Source organism: Herpailurus yagouaroundi, unplaced genomic scaffold, assembly GCF_014898765.1.
Source record: "Herpailurus yagouaroundi ecotype Mexico unplaced genomic scaffold, PumYag 100, whole genome shotgun sequence".
Classification (NCBI taxonomy): domain Eukaryota; kingdom Metazoa; phylum Chordata; class Mammalia; order Carnivora; family Felidae; genus Herpailurus; species Herpailurus yagouaroundi.
The window spans coordinates 72817596-72844530 of NW_024412391.1; the positions used below are offsets into that span (position 1 = coordinate 72817596).

The following is a 26935-nucleotide window of genomic DNA, read 5'->3' on the forward strand; positions in this document are numbered from 1 at the left end:
TGAAGTATATGCTGAAGTGACGGGTAAAACAGTATAGAGCATCAAAGGAGTCTTCTTGGAAGCTAAGCAGAAGTCTGGTATTGATGTAATCCTAGCCAGTACTTGAGCAACGAAGGTAGAAGAAAAAAATATAGAAGAGGTTCTTTGGTAGAAGGATAAAAAAGGTTTACTAATTGACAGATAATAAAGAATAAATGAGACTAATAAGCCAAGGGTATGTTCTGGGCTTTGAACATGTGTGACAAATCCCATTGAGTTCATTCATAAGATTTGAAGCATCATTTAGAATTGACTTGATCATAAGATCGTGGTGTTGAAGAAAGTGCAGTGCTTGGTTTCCACTGTGTCGAGGTTAGGGTTTGGAAGAGTCATCCAAGCATTGTGTCACTGAGGCAAGTACTGAGCTGAAGGAAGAAAGAAGTGTAGACAAGGAGGTCATGACTTAGAAGTTTTGAGGAATAATTAAGGTGAAATGAGATATAAGAAAGCCTTAGCTTCTTAGCCTTAGCAAAGGCACTTTTGGTGAAATCTGGGGAGAAGTAATGAAAGACCAGGAAACAGATAGGGGTAGCACAAACACAGAATCAAGTCAAAACAAAAAAATCATACCTTGAAATAGGCACTCAGGATCTCCATGTTCAATGAAAATACCAAGGAACACCAGACAGGCCGCAAAGATTAAAAAAATAATAAAATGAAAAAAAATTGAAAAAAGCTTTGTTCTAACTCCAGGGGAGTTAGGACAAGAAAGTCATTGATGTCTTCTAATATGACCCTTCCAGTGGAAGAGTGGGAAATGGAATTCAGGAAAAGTGTTTATGTAGAAGAAATAATTGACGAAAAGGGATAATAAAACAAGTTATATGTGAAATTTGGCTGTGAAAGGAATCCAATTCAAGGGAGTGTAGGTCAGCAGGAAAAGAGAGTTATGCAACTGGCTAAATTTATCTTGATGTGTTTAAAATATATTTCCCAATTAATCCTTTGAAAAAAACCCAAGACTTATCTTTGTTTCTCAGGTCTGTCATTTGCTGCACAGGGCCCTGGTAATCATTTTGAGCATATGAAGAAACAAGTTAAGACAGCCTGTGGTAGGGCATGATTAGAAGTAATGGTTCCTTGTTTCCAGAGTATTTTCTCAGTACACAAACCACATCTTTTGTGCTGTGGATTTTTAAAATCATAACATTTCATGTAACAACAGCTTGAACAGCTAAACCTACTATCTTCCACTGTAATACCTTGGCCATGGTTATAATTACTGTAAATTCCAGTTCTGTTAATTATCATTTGTACCCCTTGGAGCATAAGCAATGTCCTTGACCTTCAAGTGAATAAAATGTTATCTACCACATAGCACGGTTGTGAGGAATATAAATACAATATGAAAATGACAGTAAAAATAATAGCACAGTTTCTATGTTACTGTCACATAGGAGAAAACAGCCTTAGGGAGGTGAAAGTCAGAGTCACACAACTCTGAAGCAGGAGAGCCTGGACTCAAACCCAGGTGCTCGCTTTCCACAGACTGCAGAAGTGCCCAGCACAAGACCTAGCATCTTCTTATCTTCTCAGCTGGTGCTGCTGTGATTAATGCTAGGACCAGAGAGAGGGCTGGCAAAGAGAAGAGTGTGGCCCTAGCACCACAGCAACAGCTGCAGCCTTTATGCCATTGCTGCTGACCCTCTGGTCCTGTGAAGTGATCACACAGGTCACCTATGGGGAATTTAGCCGTAGGGGTAGGAAAACAGGAAAGACAGCATTGCTCTAACCTCTTCCCTGATCTTGCCTGGCACCTGTCTTTGGAAATTCAAGTGCTTACAACTGCCAGACAAAAGCAAAAATTATGTAGAAGACAAGCAGTCTAGGTTAACCATACATTTGAGGTTTAGTTACACTTCTCTATTCCAAAACACTGGACTTGTCAAACCTTCTAATGACCAGCCATGCCTTCCTGGTAACTCATTCATACGCGTTATTTTCCATTTTGTCCCATTTGTTTTCCAGACTGCAAGGGGTGGGGGGATACAAAATACTGGAGGAGAATGATAATTTCATTCATTTTCATAGGGTAAAAAGATGTAAGAAATTTAGTAATAGAGCAGGGTGCTTAAGATGAAATGAATAGTTCAACAAATATATTCCATGTTTCATAATTGTCCTTTGTTAAATATTCCTTAACTTTATCTGTAGGAAGATTTCAGAATTACAAAACGTCAAAACTTTACCACATAATTCAGGATATCCCTCAACTTCCTTCCCACCATATTTTCTCCTTTCTTGATTTTGCGACCATTTTTAATCTCCATCTGTGTTTGCTCAATGTCCTCACCCCAGCCCACCAGTTACTCTTTCCCCCCAGAACAGCATCTAAGATTTTATGGTCAGGTTCAAAGCTCCGTGTAATATGATCTCCTCCTACATCCATGTTCTCATTTCCTACAACACCCCCTCTCATCCTCCCTTTGCTCCTCCTAAACTTCAACTACAGTCCATTGATTCAGTTAGCCAAAAATTATCTCATTCCAAATGTCGCATCCTCCCCTACTAATATAAGCATATCCTTATCCTCTATTCTTAATATTCCTTGAGAAACCCACATTCTTAGGTATCACATTACATAGGAATTTTCAGGTTTCATCATACTGTAACTTTACTTTTCCTGATGGAATTATCTTTGACAGTGTATGATGGTTGTGAGTAACAGCTTACAGGTAGCTTTGCAGAATATTGGACAGAATATTATAAAGACAAAAGTCATTCACTTACTGTTGAGAACAGATCCCTGCCTTATTTTGTTCATGTTCAGAAATTTGGATTTAAACATTAGGATATTTGAGGTAAGGCTGCCTGGGTAGCTCAGTCAGTTAAGCATCCGACTCTTGATTTCGACGCAGGTCATGATCTCGCAGTTAGTGAGTTCGAGCTCTGCATCAGGCTCTGACAGTATGGAGCCGGCTTGGGATTCTCTCTCTCTCTCTCTCTCTCTCTCTCTCTCTCTGTCTCCCCCTCTCCCTCCCTCTCTCTCCCACCTGTGCTTTCTCTTTCTCTATCTCAAAATAAATAAAAAGGATATTTGAGGTAAATGGATATTATAGCTTTTTGTTAATCAACTGGAGAGCTGCTTGATTTTTCATTTTTCCTTATGTGTACTAACCTTGACTTTAGCAAAATTATGTGTTTCCAAGTAAAGAGAGCTAGATTTCTAATACATACCATATCTGGGAGCATAAATTTATTTATTTATTTATTTTTTCAACGTTTATTTATTTTTGGGACAGAGAGAGACAGAGCATGAACAGGGGAGGGGCAGAGAGAGGGAGGCATAGAATCGGAAACAGGCTCCAGGCTCTGAGCCATCAGCCCAGAGCCCGACGCGGGGCTCGAACTCACGGACCGCGAGATCGTGACCTGGCTGAAGCCCGACGCTTAACCGACTGCGCCACCCAGGTGCCCCTGGGAGCATAAATTTAAAGTATAGGAGACTAAGCTTGAATTCCTGATTTTTTTTTTTTTTTCAATTTGTAAAGACCACAGCATTAAGTAGCTCACCAAAGAAAGTATTATGCCTCTTTTGGGAGGACTTTTTATAATACCACATAGAGAAGCAGTGTTTTTATTGCTAACCATTTAGTAATCTAAATGAATTTTGCCCCCCAGTCCTTACTATTTGAAAGTAGTTTTGAGGCATCCTAAACAAAATGGGTTTGGGCATTATTTTATGATTTATGGAAAATTGGAATGACTAGATCCTGTCATGTCATCTTTATACGTTTGTTCTCAACTCCCTAAAACCAGCTATCCATGAGCTGATTGATCTGGTTTTCAAATGCTTCTGCGTGAAAATTTATAAAGCAACATGTACAGAACTACAACTCATTAGTTAGACCTGATTTTCCTGCTCTGTCATTTTATTATCTTAATTTAAAATTGCTTTCAAATCAAGTGTATACATGTATCATTTCAGCTGATAACTCCTTGGTCATTTATTCAAAATGAGCAGTCATTTCAAAGTCTATCTGGAAGCAGTAGTCAGGTAGTCATTTTTCTGGTTTTCACAATCAGGTTTTTTAAAGTATTATTATGAAAATAAATAAATAAATAAATAAATAAATAGATAAATAAATAAATAAATAACACTTAGAGACTTGAAAGAGATAAAGAAATGGAAAACTATAACCAAACTGTAAGTGCTTTTATAAAATTAAACTGGACTCAAAAAACCAAGATATTGAACATGTAACAGCTGCAATTTCGCTGAAATGGTTGGTGCTTCCAAAGCTACCACACAGTCACCACTTGTATGATCACTGATGTTCAGCCAAGCAGAAATCTGGACTTGAAGCAGGTCAGCAAAACTAAACATAGTTATAATGGTACTTGAGATGTAGCTTATATTGTTTATAGAATAATGCCTTTACTGAATTAACTGTGGATTTAGGAATAAATGTTGTAACCATAATCCACAAAGGTTACCGTGGAAGGAGGCAGGATTTTTTGCTGGAAAAGATTCTAAAGCTGAGATACCGAATAGTTACTTATCCTCTCTGAATTTTACTGTTTTTATAGATTTTGATGGACTCTGTGAAATGGTAATATTAATAAATCTAAACTTCCTGGAAGCCACGGTTATCCTTTATTTGAATCAGTTATTGTGTTGATTTTATTTACATTTATTATATGCAATTAAAAAAATTCACATTTTTAAAGATGATTTCACATTATTCTTTAGTTAATTGTATTTGTATTTAATTATATTAGTAAATATATATTGTGAATATCTATTGTAAATAATTTCTTGTAAGTTACTCATAATTTAATGCCCTTTAATATAAATTTAAAGATAGAAAATATTATGTATCAGAAATTGGTTTATTTGCCAAAATAATATAAGTGATCAGTTTTCAATCAAATTTGGGCCTCCTTTACATTCTGATAATCTATGCTTTAAAATGTTTTTTTTTATTTCTTTGAAGATAAATATCCACCTGTTCAATTCTAATATTAAATTTTGATCATGAAAACTGAATTTTTTATTATAACTATGATGGCACAGTAATGAATAATACTAGTAATTGGCATTATATGTTGTCTAAATGATTCTGTAAAATTTGGGTAAGATTTAACTGTGTACTTTGTAGATACAGAATACTCCTCTCAGAGTATGACACCTGCAGTGTTTTAATGCCACAAAATCAAAATTTAGTTTTTCTATCCTAGTGCAGATTTTAGATGGCTTGAATTTTCTGTGAGTTAGAATTAGTAACTGATTCATACAGGGATTCCTTGAGCTCAAAAACTGAGCATTATAAATACTTGCCTAGATTTTCTATGTTCAAGATGCTTTTAGGTTTTCTTTGGCCATCCTTTGAAAAGGACATCAGGCCTAAATTTTTTCAAGGTAATGTCGTATTACCTTTTCCTCTTAAATTAAAGAATACCATTTTTATCCAAGATCATAAATTAAATGACTAAAAGAAGACATATTTCTTTTGTAAATAGTCTTTGCTTTATTTAGCGTTATAGGATTCCTCAGTAACGATAACAACATTAGAAATTACCTAAATTCCTCAGGAGTTACTACTCCACAATATACTCACTGCCTTTTTATTATTATTCCCATTCTTTTGTTATCGTCTTGGACTCTTGCACTTCCCACTTCCTGTCTCTTTTCACTGTTATTTAGCTTTGCGGCTAGAATGCCGCTCAAAGAAATAATTCACTATTTGAAAATGAATGAAACATATATAATATATTCTACTCTTTCCAGGAACGTGTACTTCTTCCTCGTTTGTGCTAGCACACACCAGTAGCATGGATAAGGAAGCTGATGATAACATAGTAGTAAAGGGAACAGAATTAAAGCAAAACTACAAGCCAAACCAAAAAGCTACCCCAAAGGTAGAGTCTTCAAGTATTTTTCTCTTCTTCCACCATGAGGCAAGCCATCCTCAATCTTGTTCGAGACAAATAAAAAGAAAAAAAAAAGAAGAAGGAAAAGGGCAGAAGAAAATAGGGAATGTTTAGTCAATATAATTTTTGAAAAGAGTCTGTTTTCTTAAACTTTATACATTATAGTCTGTTCGTATGTGTATGTTAAAATACTTGTAAATCCACTATCATACTTAAGATTTTAAAATATATAATATTAAGTTATGTTATGTTCAAGTTGTTTATATGTTTATATGTAACATATTAGGTCAAACATATAGAATACATGCATATGTGTGTATATGTACATGTGTGTATGCATATTCATAACTATAATGCATACATAGACATAATCAGTAGTCCAACATAACTTTTTAAATATTTGCATATTTTCTTCCAGCTTTTCCATTAGCATAATTTTTATTTATGGGCTTTCTGATTGTAATTATGTGTATTACCCATCAACACTGATCAAACATAGACTTGGGCAAATATTGACAGTTTTTTTTTTTGTTTTTTTTTTTACTTAACAGTGCCTAGACAGAACATAATTTTGCTAAATTTTTCTTCTCTTTTATTCCTACATTGTCTATTGTTCAAGTTGAAGCATTCTTTTAAGTGTACCACAAATACATCATGTGCATTCTTGATCCAACTCATTTAAACTATCTCTTCACTTTGAATTTGTATAACACAAAGTAGGTAGAATATATGTTATAACTCACAGTAATTTTTACTACACTCAATTTTTATGTAACATTCTCCCTACATCTAAAACTTTAAATTTCTTAAAGACAGGGATTAAAGTATATTTTTAAGAAGAGTAAATGGCCATGAATAAGCTGAGAAAGATACTAATTGAGCTTTCAACTACTATTAAAATAATCTATAATAAAGTTTCACTGTTTTCTCTAATTGAAAATGTCTCTTAAAATTCTATAAATTTCCAAACCACGTGAATGGTAATTTTAGATGTACAGTTTAATTTTCAGCATCAGACATTCTCCTTAATAAACCAAATAAAAATACTTGATTTATCCTAGATTATTTATTTATAAATGTTTATTTGATAACAAAGAAATCTTGCTTTATAGCCAGAAACTAATTCCAGTGAGAGAGATTCATTTATAAATAATTCATGTTTTTACTGTAATAGATTAGAAATAATGACCCAAAAGTCAACTCACTGTATGATGTAGAATGTCTCCATGGTCATTAATTTGAAAGCAAAAGAAGTCACTCAACATCTGGGTACTTCGATAAGGACTGCTTTGCCTGTATTTTTCAATAGTTAACTATACACATTTAAAGCTCAACTCTTAAAGATTCTGGGTAATTAATTTAGATGTACATATTTGGAACCACCCATTTTTTAATAAAATAGATATTGTTAACAGTATGTATATAGATCAACTTAATTATATGGAAAGAATGAGCAAAAAGCTATGGAGATTTATGATACTATGACAATTAGAGTTTCGAATCCCTTTGAAGTCCCCATTAACTTCTGTGTTTAACCATGATTAATTGCTAAACCTTATAGTACTTCTAACATGAGATATATGAGCATGACCACATTCCTTGTGAGGACTTTGTTATATGAAGTAAATCTAAAAACTGGAGACTATTAGATATAAATGCAGTGTATTTGTTGGTGATTAAGTTAAGCTACAATGCTTTATAGGGGTTGCAAACTCAAATGCCTATGGTGATCATGCAGGTGACATAAAAAGATGGAGAAAGAAACTCAAAACAGTGGGTAACAGTGGAAATGGGTTATCCCATGAAAAGTCCTAAGTCTCATGAAAAGATATTCAGTTTCAAGATTTCAAAATCTGAGCCCAACAAATAAAGCATGTCGCCAGGTCACATTCAGTCCATGCACTGCCAATTTGAAGATTTACTTATATAGTAGGATATAGAGACCCTGTTGTTTTTTAATGTATGAGCTGCATTATTATTGTATAAAATATTAAGAGAAATCAAAATGATACAAACAGAAAAAAATACCCAAATAATGTAAGCTAGAGACTTAATATCATAATGAATTTCCTTCCATTTTTTTTCATGCATCTTAACACAGTTGTGGCATTATTTCTTTGGCGATATGTTAATAGGTATTAATAACATATTTAATATGTAAATAAAATATTTAATAGATGTATCTATTCTATGCCTGCATTATAATCAATTATGTAGATATGACATAATTTATCACCCTCTTGTTATTGGTATTTATTTTTTTTCAGTATTCTAAATTTCATGGTGAATTCTATCTTGTTTTAATTTTTATTTTTTTCCTTTTTTTCCATTTGTATCTATTTCCAAAACTAAAATATTTCCCAAATAATTCTCTAAAATTTATATTCTCACAAAGAATTTATAGGATTCTCTCCTACAATACCTCTGCCAAAACAATTAGTATTTCAATATTTTCTAATTTGCTAAAAGAAAATCATATATTTACAGATGATTATGATAGTACTTGAGTGACCAGGCTTCACTTAAGCATACCTTGGTATAAATAAAATGTTAATTCTATTGGCCTCATCATTTCCCAGATAGTATCTATTAAAAAATCTTGAAATGTAAAGAATCTATATGAGTAGATTTTAATACTTCCTACAGTACATATGCTTATTTATATTGACATATCTACATTTAAGTTGATAAAAATTCCCAGTGGTGTCTAATAATGGATGTGATAAACACATTCATAAAAAGAACTAGCAAAAAGCTCTGTACTTTCACAGTTTAGGATAAAAAAAATCTCTGATGCTTTATGAAATGATAAGATGGCTAGTGAAAAAGTAACTGTGCTTTCAACATAGAAGACTTAAAAAGCACATGGAAAGAACGATCAAGTGAATTGTTCCACTATTTTATTTTTGGTGAGCCATTGATTTGCTCTGTGGTTGAACTTAACTTTACCATGTCTCACTAGGGCAAAACACTGTAGAGTAAATTGTTCATGTTCTGTAATTTTTCATTCTAGCTAATATAGAATTTTTCCTTTCATTGTTATATACCTTGGGAGTTAACAGGCATTCATAGCTGAATAATTATGACAGGTATGTGATATCTGCATAAACTCAAATTAAGCTCCTATTAAAAGCATAATCTACGTGAAGTATGAACACATATGCTTTCCGTTTTCCTTGGTTTATACCATTAATTTTAATGATGACAAAAAGCAGATGAATTATGTCACTGTTTGTTTGAGGAACCCAGATAAATTCAGGTTCCTTAAATTTAGAGGGCAAATCCTATTTAATCCAGCTGTAAGGGCTGTATATTGTTACTAGGAAGACAATGAATAATTTTTCACAGACTAATTTTTCACAGACTTGGAAACAAAGTAGTTTCATGTATTTTTTCTTCAAACAAGGTTAGAAATATGTTAATTGATTTTACCTGTTTTTGCTATATTAATAGTATAATGCAAGAACTATATTAAATATAGTGTTATCTGTCATGATCAATTTAGTTAAGATTCATTCAAGGCCTAACATATGCCTGAACTACAGGGAATGCAAAATTGAGTTAAGAGATATTATAACAAATGTTTTAATGTGTGATGTGTATTCATGAAGATGCAGTTAAGAGATAATATTATAACAGCATTTTATGTTTGATGTGTATTCAGCATTTATGTTTGATGAAGTAACATGGTTGTGCAAATCAAGCACAAAAAAATAGGTTTTTTTAATTTCTCCAGTTATTACTGATTTTAGAAATTGGTTACCTGGCTGTGTTACGTACTAGCTATGTGTGTGACCTTAGACAAGTCATTTTTTGTCTTTGTTACTTCATCTACAAAACTAGGATAATCACACTATGTGTTTTAAGGGGTATAGTGAGGTTGAAACGTAATACCTACAAAGCACTTAGGAGACTGTGTTTGCCAAGAGTTGCTTAACAGGTATTAGCTATTATTATCATTGAAAATGGGTTATCGACATGCTTTCATAGCAAAGATGTAGCATTTGTTGTGTATTTATAATCATCAGAATAATAATTAACTAGATATCTATATGGTTTAAATATGCTTCTCTATACTAATATACAATATATTTCATTTAATCCTTGAGGTAAATCTGTGGATTATTTCCCATTTCATAGATACAAATATTGGCACTTCCAAAATAATCAGTAATTAGCACAATGAGTCATAAAATCTGTATTTCATAATCCATGAACAGTAATATTGTGTCACATCTACCAAACTACAAACAACGGGTATATTCTGGACCACTGAAAAGCCATAGGACCTCTGGAGACCAATTTCAGAGGTAAGATTGATTTCTGCCATACTAAAACAGTGCTTGGACAAATGATAGACATTAAAATCAGTGAGGCCAGGGGCCAACGATCCCTGCTTAGGTTTAACCTGCAGATGAACTTAATGAGAATGTTGTCTACCCTGATGATGTTATCCTTCCTCTATTTTGGATCCTAGGAACTTATTGGAAACAGAAATTATATTCAATAAAGTCTGCCTGAATGTATCTAGTGAGTGATCATGGATCATGAATATTAAACTAGACTATATTTTATATAACTGGCACATTTTTATTTTTAATAGATAAAATTCATTTTTGTTACAACAGTTATATAGCTGGTTTTGTAGCTGTACTTAGGAAAATTCCCTTTCCAAGGCATTTGTATTTAAAAACATATTGGCAATTATTGAATAAGCATAATAATGGTATTTTAGCGTCAAAGTACTACATTTTGGATTTAAAACCAAATAGTATAGTTATTACATATCTAAAACTACTCGAAACTATCAATATGAAAAGAAGGTATTGTTAGTATATTCAGACCTAAAAATCCTTACAGGTATTAATCCTTTTTTTAATCTCTCTTTCAGTCTTTCACTGAGGTTTGTCTGGGTTTTTTATTTATAATTAGCAGTCATGTAATTGCAGCGATGTTTTGTTTCTTTTATTGCAGAGAAAGATAAAATTCTAATATGATATGAAATGGCTAAAGTCATAGTTAAATATAAGGCAGATTCATACATTATAATCGGTGCAGCACATTATGTTTGCTTTATTTATATAGCATACAGTAACAGAGACCACAGTTACATTTCTTTTGTATCTTCCTACAATGTATAAATCCAATAACTTTCTGACAGACTAGTTTTTATGAAGTTTATTATTTGTAATTGGTCTTATATTTTCTTGAAGAGCCAAGGACTTTTAAAAGTTCTCAGCTTTGAAGTAACTATGGAGAATAAGGTGATTCAAACAGGCCAGGAAACTAAGTTTGAATTATTAGAATAGCAGAAGGATTGAGATTGAAGTTCAGAAGCTGAATTCATAAAAATAAATGAATTCTAAGTAACAGTGTATAGAGAATGCAAAGGAAATGGGTTTTAAAAATCTAGATAATGCTCTGCATTATGCTCAAGGAGAGAGGGGACAAAGAACTAGAAGCTAATGTCCAAGTTCAGAGTGATAGGATAAAGAATCACACCATGTTAGAAACAGAAAAGTCTTTATAGAATAACTAATTTGGAAACTCTTTACATAAAATCAATAAACCCTAAAGACTACTTATAAAACATGTATATGCTTAGCTTCAGTTTTCTTGAGGAAAGATGATTCTGATGTAACAAGTTAAAAACAAAACAAAACAAAAACAAACATTGAGCTACATAGGAGCTAGACCAAACAACTTGACCAAGACACAACCTACAGCATACAAAATTCCTTTAAATTGCTGCAATGTGTAACAAGACCTAATTCTCCTCTCCCCAGACTATGGCAGTGGTTCTTTTCCTGCCACCAGGCACGTATGTCTCTAAATCATCCTGCACATCACTGTCAGATTCATCATAATATTACACCTCTTTGATGCTATTGTTCTCCAGCTAAAATTATCGCTGTGTCACTGACACCTTCTGAATACACACTAATGTGCTTATTTTGGCACAGAAAACTTTCCACAGTTGGACTCCAAATGTATTTTTCAGCCTTATCTCTTAATGTATGTATATATTCCTCATTGTCTAAACTCGGCTTTGTTATTTATCTAATAGGAACTTATTTTTGAGGGAATTTTATTCATGCTGTTTCCCCTAGATAGAATAATCTGCTTCGTCTGCCCTCTCTCTATGAGCTCCTCTGACCCTCTGCACCCACAGCTAATGCACACATATACGCACACATACATGCTCATAGATACACTCATCTCTCCCCAAAATACATCTTTTTTTTTAATGTTTTTTTTTGGTTTTGTTTTTGTTTTTGTTTTTTTTTTTTTTTTTTTTGAGGCAGAGAGAGACAGAGCATGAGCAGGGGAGGGGCAGAGAGAGAGGGAGGCACAGAATCTGAAACAGGCTCCAGGCTCTGAGCTGTCAGCACAGAGCCTGATGCGGGGCTCGAACTCATGAATCACGAGATCATGACCTGAGCCAAAGTCAGACGCTTAACCGACTGAGCCACCCAGGCGCCCCCAAAATACATCTTTTAAGGATGAAATCAAGTAAAGCCTTTCTTCAGAAAATTAGCTCCATTTTGAACTCCTGTGGTTTCCACTTTCTACTATTTTTGGGTATGTCTCAAATAATATATATGGTAAATCCATTTTTAATGTAGTGGTTAAAAACATGGATTTGAAGGAGTTCTGTTATCAAATTCTTATTTGGTCACTTATCAGCTTTGTGGTTTTGATTATTATATGTAAAATGTCTCAGCTTCTCAGCTATAAAGCTTGTATAATAATAATTGGCTTATTTGAAGATTAAACCGAAATAATATACTTGAAATACTAGGGCACCATTAACATTTACTATGTTTATTGTTAAGTGACATAGCCACCAAATAGCTTTATAAGCATTGTAATAGTGTGTGTGTGTGTGTGTGTGTGTGTGTGTGTGTATAATATGCTATTGCTATATAATTTTTGTTGTAATTTCTCGTATGCCCCATTGAATTAAATAGACATTTTACTTTCACATTTCAAACATAATTCTTACTCACAGCTCAATATGTATTTAGCATATTAATTATTATTTATATTAGTGTTTCATAAAATTTATATAAATTAGGAAGTTTCCAAAATAGATCCAAAGATGAATATGCCAGTAAGAAATTATGTATTTTTATAAATAGAAAATTACATTTAGCAAGTGCACACAGCTCCTCTCATATGCTATTTATTCCCCTTGCATATATCTAAGAGATTACTTGAAGTAATTTCTGTTGAGTACAAAATGGTGAGGTTATACCAGAATGATAGGATACACAGGAGAAATAGAACATTGGCGAAAAGGTTTTTAAAGTTTTACAGAATAGGGGTCGCTTGGGTGGCTCATTTGGTTAAGTGTCCGACTTCAGCTCAGGTCATGATCTCACAGCTGGTGAGTTCCAGCTGATGTCAGGCTGTGTGCTGACAGCTTAGAGCCTGGAGCCTGCTTCAAGTTCTGTCTCCCTTTCTCTCTATCCCTTTCTGGCTTGCACTCTGTCTGTCTCTGTCTTTCAAAAATGAATAAATGTTTTAAAAATTTTTTAAAAGTTTTGCAGAGGAATATTCTGGTCATTTTACCCTCGATGAAGATTTCTCTATTAAGAGGGCTAATATTTATTAATAAGGCCCAATGAAAATTAAAGAGGAATAGGGATGTAAAAACAAAAAGGACTCTATGGTTATACTCTTTTTCACTAGGTTTTACTTTTTATCATTTATAGTAAGAGTAAACTCATATTGGAAGTGTATGATAAGTGTCAATAATACATTAACAGTAACATAACATGAAAAAGTTAACTTGTATCATATTTCCCCTAAAACTCACTTTGAAACTTGCCTTAATATTTGAGTTTTATAGTCTTCCTCTACCACACATTTGTGTTTGTCTGGTCATATCCTTAAATTATCAGCCCCTAGAGCCGGGGCTTATGTCCTTTCTATCCCTGGGATATAGTCTTTCTACAGAGCCTCTTTAACTCAAGTCAGTTACTCATTTATTCACTCATTTTTTCACTGAGCTTTAACTCAGTGCAAAGTTCTATTTTAGTATTTGGCAAATGATATCTTTTCCTCTACTCAAAACAATTTAATAGGAAAAAAAAACACAAAAACATGTGCACCATGGAATATCAACGCTGAAAGTAACAAATGACACTGAGAGGGTATGAATAGATTGCTATGCAAGTTTCAGGGAGAAAATATTTTTTCTGCTGTGTAAAATCAATAAACATTTAATGGATTGTGTATAATGACCTAAACTTTAAATAATGGGTAAAATGTGTAACTGCATAGATTAGAGAAAAGCGATTCAAATGGAAGAATGACACACAAGAATATTCAGGACCGATATTCATCTCTACTGCCATTAAATGTTACTTAGTATGACCCTGGTTAGTAAAAACTATACTGTCTTTCCACTATGATTCATCCTTGTAGATTTCATGGATTTTTAAGGGAATGGAATTCTGGATCCAGAGCTACCTTGTCCAATAGAACTTCTCTGACAGTGGAAATGTTTGCATCTATTCAGTACTGTATTCACAGACCTCATGTGACTATTGAGCACTTGAAATGTAGCTAGTCTAACTGAGGAATTGACTTTTTAATTTTAATTAATTAAACAGCCGCATGTGGCTTATGGCTATAATATTGCACAACATAGATCTAGTCACCTTTTTAGGAAAAGTAAATTCCAGATGAATTTGATCCACAAAAGCATCTCCTATGGGCAAAATACACCATGCCACAATATTTCCTGTGAGATCCTATTACATCCCATCTTTGCTGAAGCCAATATAGTCATTGCCTGCGTAGTATTGTTAATTAGGATATGCACAAAGGAAGCTAATAAATTATATCTGCAAGAATCTCTGAAGACTTCTCCTAGGAAGAGACTTTTTAATTTACTCTTAAAGGAAAGGAAGTTCACCCTGGGGTTGAGGGCTGAGAGTAAGTGAGTAGAGAAGAAAGAGGTCTCAGGCAGGGATGAGAAAAAGAATAGTGCGACCAGGGAAATTTTGATAATTCAGTATAACTGGCAAACAAGGTGTCCTTTATAAGGAGCAAGAGAGGAGAAAGAGCAATTTGAAAGAAAATAGAATAGTATATGTTTTTAAATACTTTCCAAGTATTGGTTTGACTTAATTTTATTTAGTTTCCCACCCAAAATGGTCATTCTGTCACATATATGTAGGATTTTCTTTTCCTTTTTTTCTTTTTTACAAACATCATTTATGTTTTAATCATTAAATAAAACAACTAAAATTACAACTTTGTGCCCCAAATTTATTACTTGGGGAAGATTGAGATTTCGGAAATTTATTGCCATGATGTCACCAATGGTTTATAATTTATAAGACTTTGGATTAGACATTAGCACAGTTATTATTTCCTCTAATGCCTTACCTCACCACAGTCTAATAACATTCAGGAAATCCAAAAGACAAAGGGGAATGAGTGGTCTTGAAAGCTAAAAATAGTTGCTGAAAACTGATGCAATCATGTAATAAAATATAGCCCAATAACTTATATGATATGCTCATAGTATCTGCTAAAGCAATTAGAATCCATGCAGCTAGATTTTTGTTCATGGATTTCTAAAAATGAAAATCACTTCAGCCCAAATAAGACATAGAAGCTATGAAGTTTAATTGTATACCTTGGTCTTAGGATTTCTGGTCTTATTACTTACATGTGTGATCTATATAATACTTTTAAAACAGAAAATCATTGAATAGCAATCAGATTTCAAAAGCCCTTCTAAGCCCAGCCAGACGGTTGTCTATGTGATATGTTACATATGACAACATAGGGTGTTATTCTTCAGTTATATTAACACACAGAGCCTTTTTCTTTTCCTTCCTTCCTTCCTTCCTTCCTTCCTTCCTTCCTTCCTTCCTTCCTTTCTTTCTTTTACAACGGGTTAATATCTTCACACATCTAATAGGTCTTGCTTACAAGACAAAAAACAGCATTATAGTTGTTTCTTATGAATCACATCAGACATATTAAAAGGAGAGTATTTTAGTTGAGAAATGTTATACATATTATAATTCATGATATTTTTTTCAGGTAAGCTTTTGAACTAGACTGTGATCTAGTTGTACATAAGAAAGATTTTCAGTGCATCTTGGGAGTCCAAGGCATTTACATGTATTTTCAATAGCTATCCTAATTTCTACCAGTGAAAATATAGGCAGGCATTCCCAATATGGCGCAAGAGATATCAATCAATATAGGAAAGAATGTTTTTATTGTGGCAACTATAGACAATGGAAAAATGAAGTTAATGAATATTTTTTGAGTGCATACTAATTGGAATTTCAGAAGGGTGTAGGAGTTGCCTGAGGCCCAGAATTAATAAAAGAAAGATCCGGGATAATACTTGGTTCTGTCTGATACCAATACCTTTGCACCCCATTATTATATGTAATGGGTATGAATTTTACACTATAAACAGTTGTGTGTAAGAAAAGTCTTTTACCTTCCTATTCAGAAATTGAATTATACTTATTCCAGGCTCCCTTGTCTGTAGGCTGGAAAGGAAATTCAATGTTTTACTCTTTAGTAAAGCTGTGTAAGAATATAGAATTACATGATGGATACCCAGAAATTTGGGTAAGAGTTACATTTAAAGGAAAAAGGGGAAAGGAGAAGGCCAGCTTTGAGCACATTATCTGACACCGTGGCAAAAGGTAATTTTTCATCTTCTCTCGAACCATAAGTGACATGCTTAAACACTCTTCTATGAAGTTTAATCCTTTACCTTGTAAATCAAATATTAAACCTGAGGTTGGAAGTACTTCTTATCTACCTTGGCATTGTCTTATTAACTTGGACACATGATCCCAGACATTCAGTGACTCCTACTTTGATGGATGGCTCCTCTATCTTTGTCAGTGTCATAAAATGTCTTATGAGGACAAGAAATTTATAATAATACTTATAACAGTATTTTCAGCCACACCATCACTTCTCCTTACTGCTTCCTTATTGTGAGAAATAATCATACAAATTTTAATAACATTTTCTGTGATTTGTGGCAACAGAGTGTGTATCTTTTACTGAGAAAATTCCGGTTTATTACCTAATTTTTATCAAAATAATCTAATACTCAAGAGATTCTTCTGTACTTTTTCTTGGCATATGTCAAGTTTCATATTATAATTTTCATATGTGCCTATGATAAATTTGTATCTGTAAATAGGTTTATAATTTTCTAACTCACATAACTGTCTTAAAGCAATATTTCTTTCAAATTATACTAGGAAAGTTTATAATAATGATAACGATATGCACTAAATTTGAATAATCTTTGGTTATAGTGGTTATATGAACAGTATTAAAGTAAAAATAATTTGTGTTTTTTTTTTTTTTATTTTGCTGCCTCAAAAATGCTTTGTTTCACTTCTTCAATCCTTAAACGTGAGGTTACATACCCTATTGCCATTGACTTTTAGAGACCTAGGGCTCAGAGACATTAATAGGTGACAAAAAAATAACAGAGCTAATCATTGAGCCAGGTGGGCCTGACTTCTGACTCACTGCCCTTCCCACTGCACCTTAGCACAATTCTGAGAAACCCCATAAATTTTTGTGCTCTGTATATTTCAGAACTCAGCTAAACAACCATCATAACTAGGGAATAGCTGATTACCAAATACAGAATCACTGCAAAAAAGGCTAAAATCAGTAATTCTCACAGTAGTAAAGATGGAAAACACTGTTGGTTGGCTTCCTTTTTCTCTCTTCTTTTCTAACTCAAATGAATTTTAAGAGTCATGATTTGAAACCCTGCCATTAGCTCCATCAGAAATATTAAATGTTAAATAAAGTGATCTTTATTGGCCATAAAATGAATACCCTTTATTATTCTAAGGAGATAGAAAATACTTTATGTGAATTGTAGAGAAATTGCCAAAAAAGCTATTTTATTTCAGCCTGTGGACAAGTTAATGTGCTACTGGCAAAAGCATGTATATTCTGACCTAATTAATTCCCAGAGCATTTGGTTCTAAAAAGAGGGTTTAGAAGTGACCCCTCTCCCCGGTTTACTCCATGGTCACATAGACATTTCAGTAGCTAGATACTTGTAGCTGAGATGGGGTCTCAGTCATGAGTTACTTACTTCCTTATTAAGGCTTTTGTTGCAGTGCTTTCTGGATATTTTCTACCGTGGTACTTGTGATTATTTCTGTATGTAGTCAAATGTTCCAGTTTCTGGGTACCTGAGCCTCAGCTGAGCAGATTTTCCTGTGATAAACATATGTCACCTCTGTGCTATTGTTCTGATGACACTACCTTCAGGCAACACCTTCCATAACATACAGTGTGATATTTCACACTTACAGAAATTGAGAAAGAGAGTTTCAGGTATCTTCCACCTTCTAGTGTGAGTAATTTAAAAATGCTCGAGAAACATAAACAGAAAAGTTGAGGGAACGATGGAGTGGGTCAAGTGACTGCTATGGCTAATTAGCATTTCCTTCGGGAAAGTACATACAGAAAAGTAAGATAATCTGTCTTATTCTAGATATCTGATGTAGTAAATTGCTATATTTTCCTGTATGTGTAGGAAGAAAAAGAATCATTTAAATTTAAAATTCTTTCCTTCAAGAGCCATTAGGGTCATGGTTGGCATACCTATGTGATAAAATGATCACTCTATTCTTATCACGACTGGTCTCATTCTTTAGAATTCATTTGTACATTATTACCTGAAACATGCTAATTGGTACTAATAATCACGGAGCAAGTAAATGCTTGGCTACTAATAGTTGGTTTTAATCCACTTAAATTATTTTGCCATCTCTAAAGTTTACACAAATAATACTGCTTGATGGTAGACACAAATGCTCAACCTCTCTCTGGTTAACAGGTATGTTAACATAGTTCTTGTTTTAAATAAATTCTCCCCTTCTTTCTCTTTTCTACAGGATAATATTTTTAAGCTGGAGGACTCCCATTTTGAAAATGGCCGTGGGAAGAGTCCATATGACCCTAAACTGCTGACGGCATCTCTTTTAATAGGTGCGTGGTCAACAGTTAAACAGTGAATTTTCTATAGATAATAACCAGATTGTTCCTTTTTATATACCAACATTTTCCATTACTAATCACAAACTATTTTAGGAGGATGCCAGTTGAGATATTTTAAAATATTTTGAAAATGAAGAAAAAAATACTAAATGCTGCTTTGATTATTGTACTGTTTCGTCTGTGATTCTTTGTAATCAAAATGGTTTAATACGTGTCCTTAAAATTGCCTGCGCTGTCACCATACATTTCCACTAAGACTTTAAAATTCTTATCTGTGAGTAAGTCGTTTTGGTTTTCTTTTTATAAAAGAGGAGTTTCAAGGGAGAATTTTGACAAGTCAGAAGGAAAGAATGAGATTGTCTATCTTTGTTCATTGTAATTACAAGATTTGTCACACTCTCAACATTTGGATAACTTAATCAGTACAGTTTTAATGGTCATACAATTCTCAGAGAACCTATTGTGTCACCTCGAAATGAAGGAAGGACTTCACTATTCATCTTTTTTTTTTTGTTTTTTGCTTTACGCCATTTTTTTTAATCTAACAAAAGTTTAATGTATTTCCTCTACACTTGCCTCTAACCATCATTTTCTGGTTGTCTTCTTTCTTCTTTTCCTTCAGCAATGCAGATGGGTGGGGAATCCTTAGTCATACTTCAAAGGATGGAGATAGAAAGATTGAAATAAGCTAAAGAGGGAGAAAACTTTAGTCTGTATTGAAAAATAAAGAATTCTTTCCACATACTTTTAATCACCTTTAGACTACCACTAAATAAACACGTGAAAAAAAGGTGATACATCATTAAACAATTTTTCTTTTTTTCTTTTTTTCTTTTTTTGGACTTTTAGGCGTGCTAACAAACAAAAACACAAAAGATTCTGAGTCATTAGTCTGTTCCTGAATACATTTTTCTATATGATCATGTAGAAATTATATAACTTTCGTTTTCTTTCCTTTTTTTTGTTTCCTTTTCTAGAAAACATAGAAGGTAATTATTTCATAACAAAAATGGTTGTGAAACTTATCAAGCATAACATGTCTAATTGAATCTTGCATAATAAATCTAGATTTTTAAAAAGTAAATTTAGGTTATTATTTGATATGTCATAAGGTTCAATTTTGCCAGTCTTTTGTTTCTAAAAAATAACTTTTTTTTCTACTTAGCAAAATAAACTCTAGTCATATTGACTACAGCATTAACTATGAAGATCTATTTTTACCACTATTCTCTAGTGTTTACTAGTATGTTCCGCTGATCTCTGATCTCTTTTCTATTAAGAATGAGAACAGTACAACATGAATTATCTCCTCTATTGCTTTTCAAATGTAGACAGTTGCAGTCCATTTGATACATTCATGAAGCATTTTAACAAAAGTTTAAGACCTGGAGGAATGCAGCAAACATAGCACACTTATAATTTTCCTCTTCACAGCTGGCCTAGTGATTACATGTAGATAACTTCCTTAAGTGCACACACAGAAATTTGAAAGTTGTCTTAAACAAAGGGGAGGAGTTCTACCTTGCACAAACTTGCAGCCTGTACTTATTTAAATTGCATACTGAAGAAAAAAAGATAGATATTGTTCAAAAAGCAGTATGTTAACTCGTGCCTAAAGCAGCTTTAATTTGTGGTATGTTTCTCAGTGGGGATTTGCTTGATTATTTATTTTAATACTCCATCGAGAAAGGATGATGACAAGTAAGTATTACATAGTTCATATGGTATGCAACCACACAAGTCCACAAAGAATATGAAACTCCATAGTTTTGGTTTTATATTAGAATTTCTTTGAAAAAGCTGTTTAGGGTTGTGAAAAGGAAAAGAGAATGATGGAAGTTTCATGAATCAAGGAAAGGATGTGTGGCTAAAAAAGAAGCAGCTTTCAAATGGAAATCCAGACCTCACCTCTCTGATATGGTCAAATAGTTGAGTAACATTTAGAGGTATTTAGTGCTTATTGACAAGGAAAACTATTCAAGCCCACATAAATTAATTTCTAAATCAGCTGAATAGCAAGGTACAGAAAAATGAAAATCCCTCAAAATCTCTGGAACATCATTTTCATTCAAGAGCTGTGACTTTGTTACTTGCTTTCCTTATAACTGTACTATAAATTCTTCTTCTCATAGTACACTTAATTCCCCTTGGTGGGTTTTTTTGGCATTTTCTCTTGTGATTTTTTAAAAAGAGTGCTTGATGATTTAATGGAGTTTTTTCAACATGAATATTTTCCCAAACTTTTACGTATAACAGTAAGAACTGTCTCTGAAATATACAGGTAGTACATTGTGTGTTAGAGATTGCCTGTTGGGAAAGCCTGTCTGCCCGAAAGACTGAATATATTCTCCTTATTTCAGCACATAAGAGAAATTTTCAAGGTTGTCCCGGGCTGTTTCTGTTCCCAATACTAGGAAATAAAGTTTCATGTTTGGCTCAAACCACCTATAAACTGGTTAGCTGAATCCTGACAGCAGATACTTTTTATGTCACTAGTCCCCCTAGTAAGCAGTTTCAACCAGTAATAAGCTTTAAAGCCAGATGACAGCTTAAAAAATTAGTTCATGAAATTTATCAAGGTTTAGTATAACTTCTTTTCAAAATGGTTTTTAAGCCGATGACCACAAAACATATGGATTCTTTCCTTAGCCATGCATAGCTACTAAATTAAGTCTCCAAATCCTGTAACAGGTCCTAAGTTTTTAAATGACCTTAGTAAAGTTAATTTTTCAAATCTCCTTTAATAAAAATCATTTTGTCAATATGAAATAGTTCCAGTATTAATTTTTAAGTATTTTTTATTTCATCTACCTGTAAATATTTTAATGACTTTATTTATTTTTTATTAAGAATAGCAGTTTCTCCCCTGCTCAGAAGAAATGCCAGGTGTGGCTGCAAGAATAAAATCTTGTATTTTCCTCACTAATTAAGTGTCATCTCACGTTTTCATGACATAAAAGCAATAGTCAATATGAAAAGCAGTTTTATTTCCTTATTGAAGTCTTCTCCAGGCATTATAGTCCTAATAATTTAGAAATAATCCATCACTAAATCATATTATTGAAATCTATGGCAAGGGTCTAGGACTTTTAGTTATGATCTGTTTCCCCAAGCTAGAATTCTGCCTTGCCCCAGGAAAGAATGTAATTTGACATTAGAATATGCTCTCACTTGGTATTAGATCAAAGAGGTACTCCCTAAGTTAATTAACTGTAATTGAAAATATTATTTGAACCTCTCTGAGCCTCAATTTCTTTATATGTAAAATGGCATGGACATTATAATTCCGCTAGTTGTGAGAACTAAATAAGACAATTTAATAGCATATCACATTTGAGTGCTTACATATTTCTGGAATATATGTAGAAGTGGAAACCAAGAAAAAAAAAGTAATAGTGGTTGCTGTAAAGGAGTCTGAGAGTCTGAGAGACAGATTTGATACCTTATAAATTTTATATTTTTCATTTTGTGCCATATGCACATATTAACTACTTAAAAATGTTAGTTTTAAATGTACGATATAAATAACAAAGCCAGCACATTATACTTATTCATACAGAGAAGATGTTCAGTAAATGTAAAAATGTAAAATTATTCCCACACCTTTTTACTCTGAAGAAATGGATTACATCCATGCACTGTGTGTGTGTATGTGTGTGTGTGTATCTGTGTCTGTGTGTGTGTATCCATGTAATAGAGAGAGACACACAAATTTATTTTTCCTCTGTTTCTAATTACTGTGCTGTTCTGTGAGTGGAATTTACTTAAGGTGTTAACAACATAATGGCTTGTCTTTAGGTTTGTTTGATTTTTGCTCAACATCCATGTCCCACATTACACCTGTGTTAGTAATGCTGCAGTTTCATCAGGAAATGTTTTTTTTTTTTTTTTTTTTTACCTTCTACTTCTCACCACACCCTTCTTAGGAATTGTAATCCAATACATTAACTGATCTAAGCCACATTTTTACTTCATATTGAGCTGTGAACATAAAGTCCAGAGTACATATGAACTTTTGTTTTCAACACATGCTTCTCAGGTAACTCTGCCATGGTGGAAATGCAGTTCACTCAACTTTTTGTTCATCTCAGTAAAGAATGCTTTCCTTAGAGACAGTTTAGAAGGCTTACAGTTAAGGAAGAATGGCAGTATACTCAACTAGCAACTTTCATAGTTGACAGTTTTTAGGTTCTTAGTTACATCTGTCAGCACTAGTTTTTGTTAGTCTGATGTGTTCTTTTTGAGACATCAGACTTGCTATAGGGTGTTTTTTGTAGAGACTAAAAACTATTAGAGTATCTACAACCACTTTGATATATATAACAACTAATTGAGTACACTGTTGTACCAGAAATTTAATAAAATTGGATAAATTTCATGTTTTATTTCACTAGTAGCTTAGTACATATGGAAAAAATATGTATCCTAACCATAATGCTATTTGAATCATTGTAGGATAACATTTACCTATCTACTACTTCAGATTTTCAAGAAGACTTATATTAAGGGTCAGAAAACTGGAAAATTAGCACTATGCCCGAGAATCAACATATAATTTGATAACTTCATTAATGACCTAGAAACTGCAAAAGAAGTTGGCGAGGTGACTTTTTTTTTTTGTTAAACATGCTTGTTCAAAAATAAGCCAACTGAGGTATAGTAAATTTCTTATACTCAGTTTTCATTAGATCATTTTATATAGCCACAAAAGGTACTAGGTCTTTAATCCATAGTGGAAATACACAAGTTTATTAAATAGTATATATTCTTTAAAAAAAAATTTTTTTTTCAACGTTTTTATTTATTTTTGGGACAGAGAGAGACAGAGCATGAACGGGGGAGGGGCAGAGAGAGAGGGAGACACAGAATCGGAAACAGGCTCCAGGCTCTGAGCCATCAGCCCAGAGCCTGACGCGGGGCTCAAACTCAGGGACCGCGAGATCTGAAGATCTGAAGCCAGACGCTTAACCGACTGTGCCACCCAGGCGCCCCTAAATAGTATATATTCTAAGTTGATTATTATTTATTTGCTTATAAAAATGCAAGAGTAGAGTATTTTAACACCTGTACATTTGGGCCAGCTTAATAAATGTGTGATACAATTTCTGTGGAGCATTCATCCCTGCTAAGAGTTGACATCTAAGCAGAAATTCTGATTTAAGGCCTGGTGTAAAAAACAGTTACTGATATTGTGGTGCCTGGGTGGTTCAGTTGGTTAAGCATCTGACTCTTGATACTGGCTCAGGTCGTTATCCCAGGGTCATAGGATCGAGCCCTGCATTGGGGTCCGTGGAATTTTCTCTCTCTCTCTTTCCCTCTGTCCCTCTTCCCCACTCATGCACTCTTTCTCTCTCTCTCTAAAAATAAAAAAAATATATGTTATTAAAATATATATTACTTTAAAAAGTTACTGATATTGAACATTGGTAATATGAGAATGTATCCTTCACGGCCTCTTAATCATCTGGTGCCCTACAGCTCACAGATGACTCTTGCTAAAAATAATATTCAGGTGGGAGGGAATTTCCTATGACTGGAGGCAACTGGTGCCTAAACTGCTAACTTCCTTTGGTTTCTGAGTCCGTGCTTTAATTCTGTTTTTAGTACTAAATTGATCAGTAGCTCTCCTGCTGAAGAATTCTCTGTTTTCTCTAAATGACCTACTTATCTATTGTGAAAAAAGGAAACAAAATCAGTCTTTCTGCCTTTGCCTTCATTTATATTGATTTTTGCTTTCCTTATGTGGGAGTGGATAAAAAGTGTAAGTTATAAAACAAGTACATATATTAGTAAGAGAAGCAAATACCTCTATATATCTAAGTAACACTTTCTTTTGGTGGTGTTTTTGTTATTTCAGCTCTCCTGTGAATAGAGTTTACACATAATAGCAACCATAATTATGGATTTTACTCACACTGAACAAGCAAAAAAAAAAAAAAAAGATTGAGGGAAAGGGATTAAATCTACTAATTTCCAATTATGTAATAAAATAAGTCAAAGAGACATAAAAATATATTTAAATTTTTTTTAATGTTAATATATTATTTTTGAGAGAGAGAGAGAGAGAGAATGTGAATGGGGGAAGGGAAGAGAGAGAGGGAGACACAGAATCCGAAGCAGGCTCCAGGCTCTGAGCTGTCAGCACAGAGCCTGATGCGGGGCTGGAACTAATGAGCCATGAGATCATGACCTGAACCACCCAGGCATACCCCCCAGAAAAGAATAATTAATGACATTCTTTACTCTTCCATTTCTGATTAAACCTCCTATTGGACATGTTGTGTCTGACTACACTCTGATATGAAATTGTTCAGTTTTCACTTTTGGTGATTCTCTTTTCACCTTTCCTGATTTTTATCACCTAACACATGTTTGACAGAGCAGTGAGGTTCAATGAATAATTTAATACTTTTGATTTTTCAAGGTAAAGAGGACACAAGGCATCCTATTAGAGCTGTTGCAACATGAAAATATTTGAAATTAACATGAACATTTTAGGCTGCTATTACAACACATTTTTAATTAGTACCACCTTCTTCACACATCTCAAGAAAAATAATTTACCTGAAGTTTAAAAATCTGTTACATCTATTAATTATTTGTAAAAAGATAAAAAAGTAACCTTAATAAAAGTATTATAGTGATTAAATATAAGTAAAAGTTAAGGAGACAATAAACATTTACCTTTGAAACTCATAGGTAGCTCATTCATAGAATGTTTGCTTGAGAAGGTTTGTTTGGGGGCACTTGGGTGACTCAGTCAGTTAAGCATCCAACTCTTGATTTTGGCTCAGGTCATGATCGCACAGTTTATGGGATCGAGCCCCATTTGGGGCTCTGTGCTGACAGCATGGAGCCTGCTTGGGCATCTCCTTCTCCCTCTCTCCCTCCCCTGCACTTTCTCTCTCTTTCTCTCTCTCTCTCTCTCTCTCTCAAAATAAATAAGTAAAGATAAATAAACAAAAAAGAAAAGAAAAGCTTTATTTTTTACCTTGTGGGCAGATAAAATATTATTGCAACTATTATGGGGAGAAGAGATCAGATTTGAACTTGATATTTAATTAAGTGAAGAGAATACAAGATGCCTTTAAATCCCAAAGATACCATATTATGACAGCTTAGAATGTTATATGAGTACCATTCATTAATATATTGTCACTTTATCATTTTTTATTTGTCTTGATTCACAACAACCCAAAGTAAATGATCACTATCCTAAAGTCCATAAGATAAGGTGTCATTTAGTAGTATTTCAAGTTATAACCTGGATTATGCACTGATTCTCCCTGCATCACTCTTCTCCACTGCCTTGGACGTCGTCCAAAGGTTGGTGCATCAAGACACTTCAGAGAACCACAAGCTGTACCAAAGGAACTGATTTGAGTTAGACCACTGAGAATGCCTGTTTTCATTATAAAACCTTCATGTGGAAGTGAGAATTGAGGGTGTGAACAAAGAATATCACATGAGAAATCTGATTCATATATTCAATATACATATGAAATTCATTATAAATATAAAAATCCTTGGAAATAATAGTGTTATACAAATGTTTAAGTTATACTTTATGCCTATTTTATTTTCTGATTAATTTTCAAGGCACTGAATTCAGAAACATTAACTTATCTAAATGATCAGCAAGATAGTATTAAGTTTACTGGTAATTTTATTTAAAGATGATTTCATATTTTTTGTTTCATTTTGCTGATAATTCATTATAAGTAAGTAGGCAATACTGTGTTTCCTAGATGAAATAATATGAGGTATTTTCTGTTTAAAGGAAATAAAATAAAATTTTTATACAACCTTCAGTTTATTAAAAGCTGGTATAGTTTAGTGTAAGAGGCTTGAGATTAAACAAGCCTGAGTTTGAACTTTTACCCTTACTATCCTAGTCATCAGCTGAGCAACCTTGGGTTTCTTGAACTGTTAAGTAGGGATACCATTTACATCACACGGTGGTTGACAGAACTAAATGAGATAATTG

General features: G+C 33.4%; 1 protein-coding gene across 2 annotated transcripts in view; it reads left to right on the plus strand.

Moving 5' to 3' along the window:
- SEMA3A (semaphorin 3A) overlaps positions 1 to 26935 on the plus strand; it is a 479082-nt gene that overhangs the window by 361697 nt on the left and 90450 nt on the right. For both annotated transcript variants that reach the window (XM_040472793.1, XM_040472792.1), the window contains one exon: positions 18846 to 18939. In XM_040472793.1, coding sequence (XP_040328727.1) covers positions 18846 to 18939 — 94 coding nt within the window. The remainder of the gene's footprint in view (positions 1 to 18845; positions 18940 to 26935) is intronic.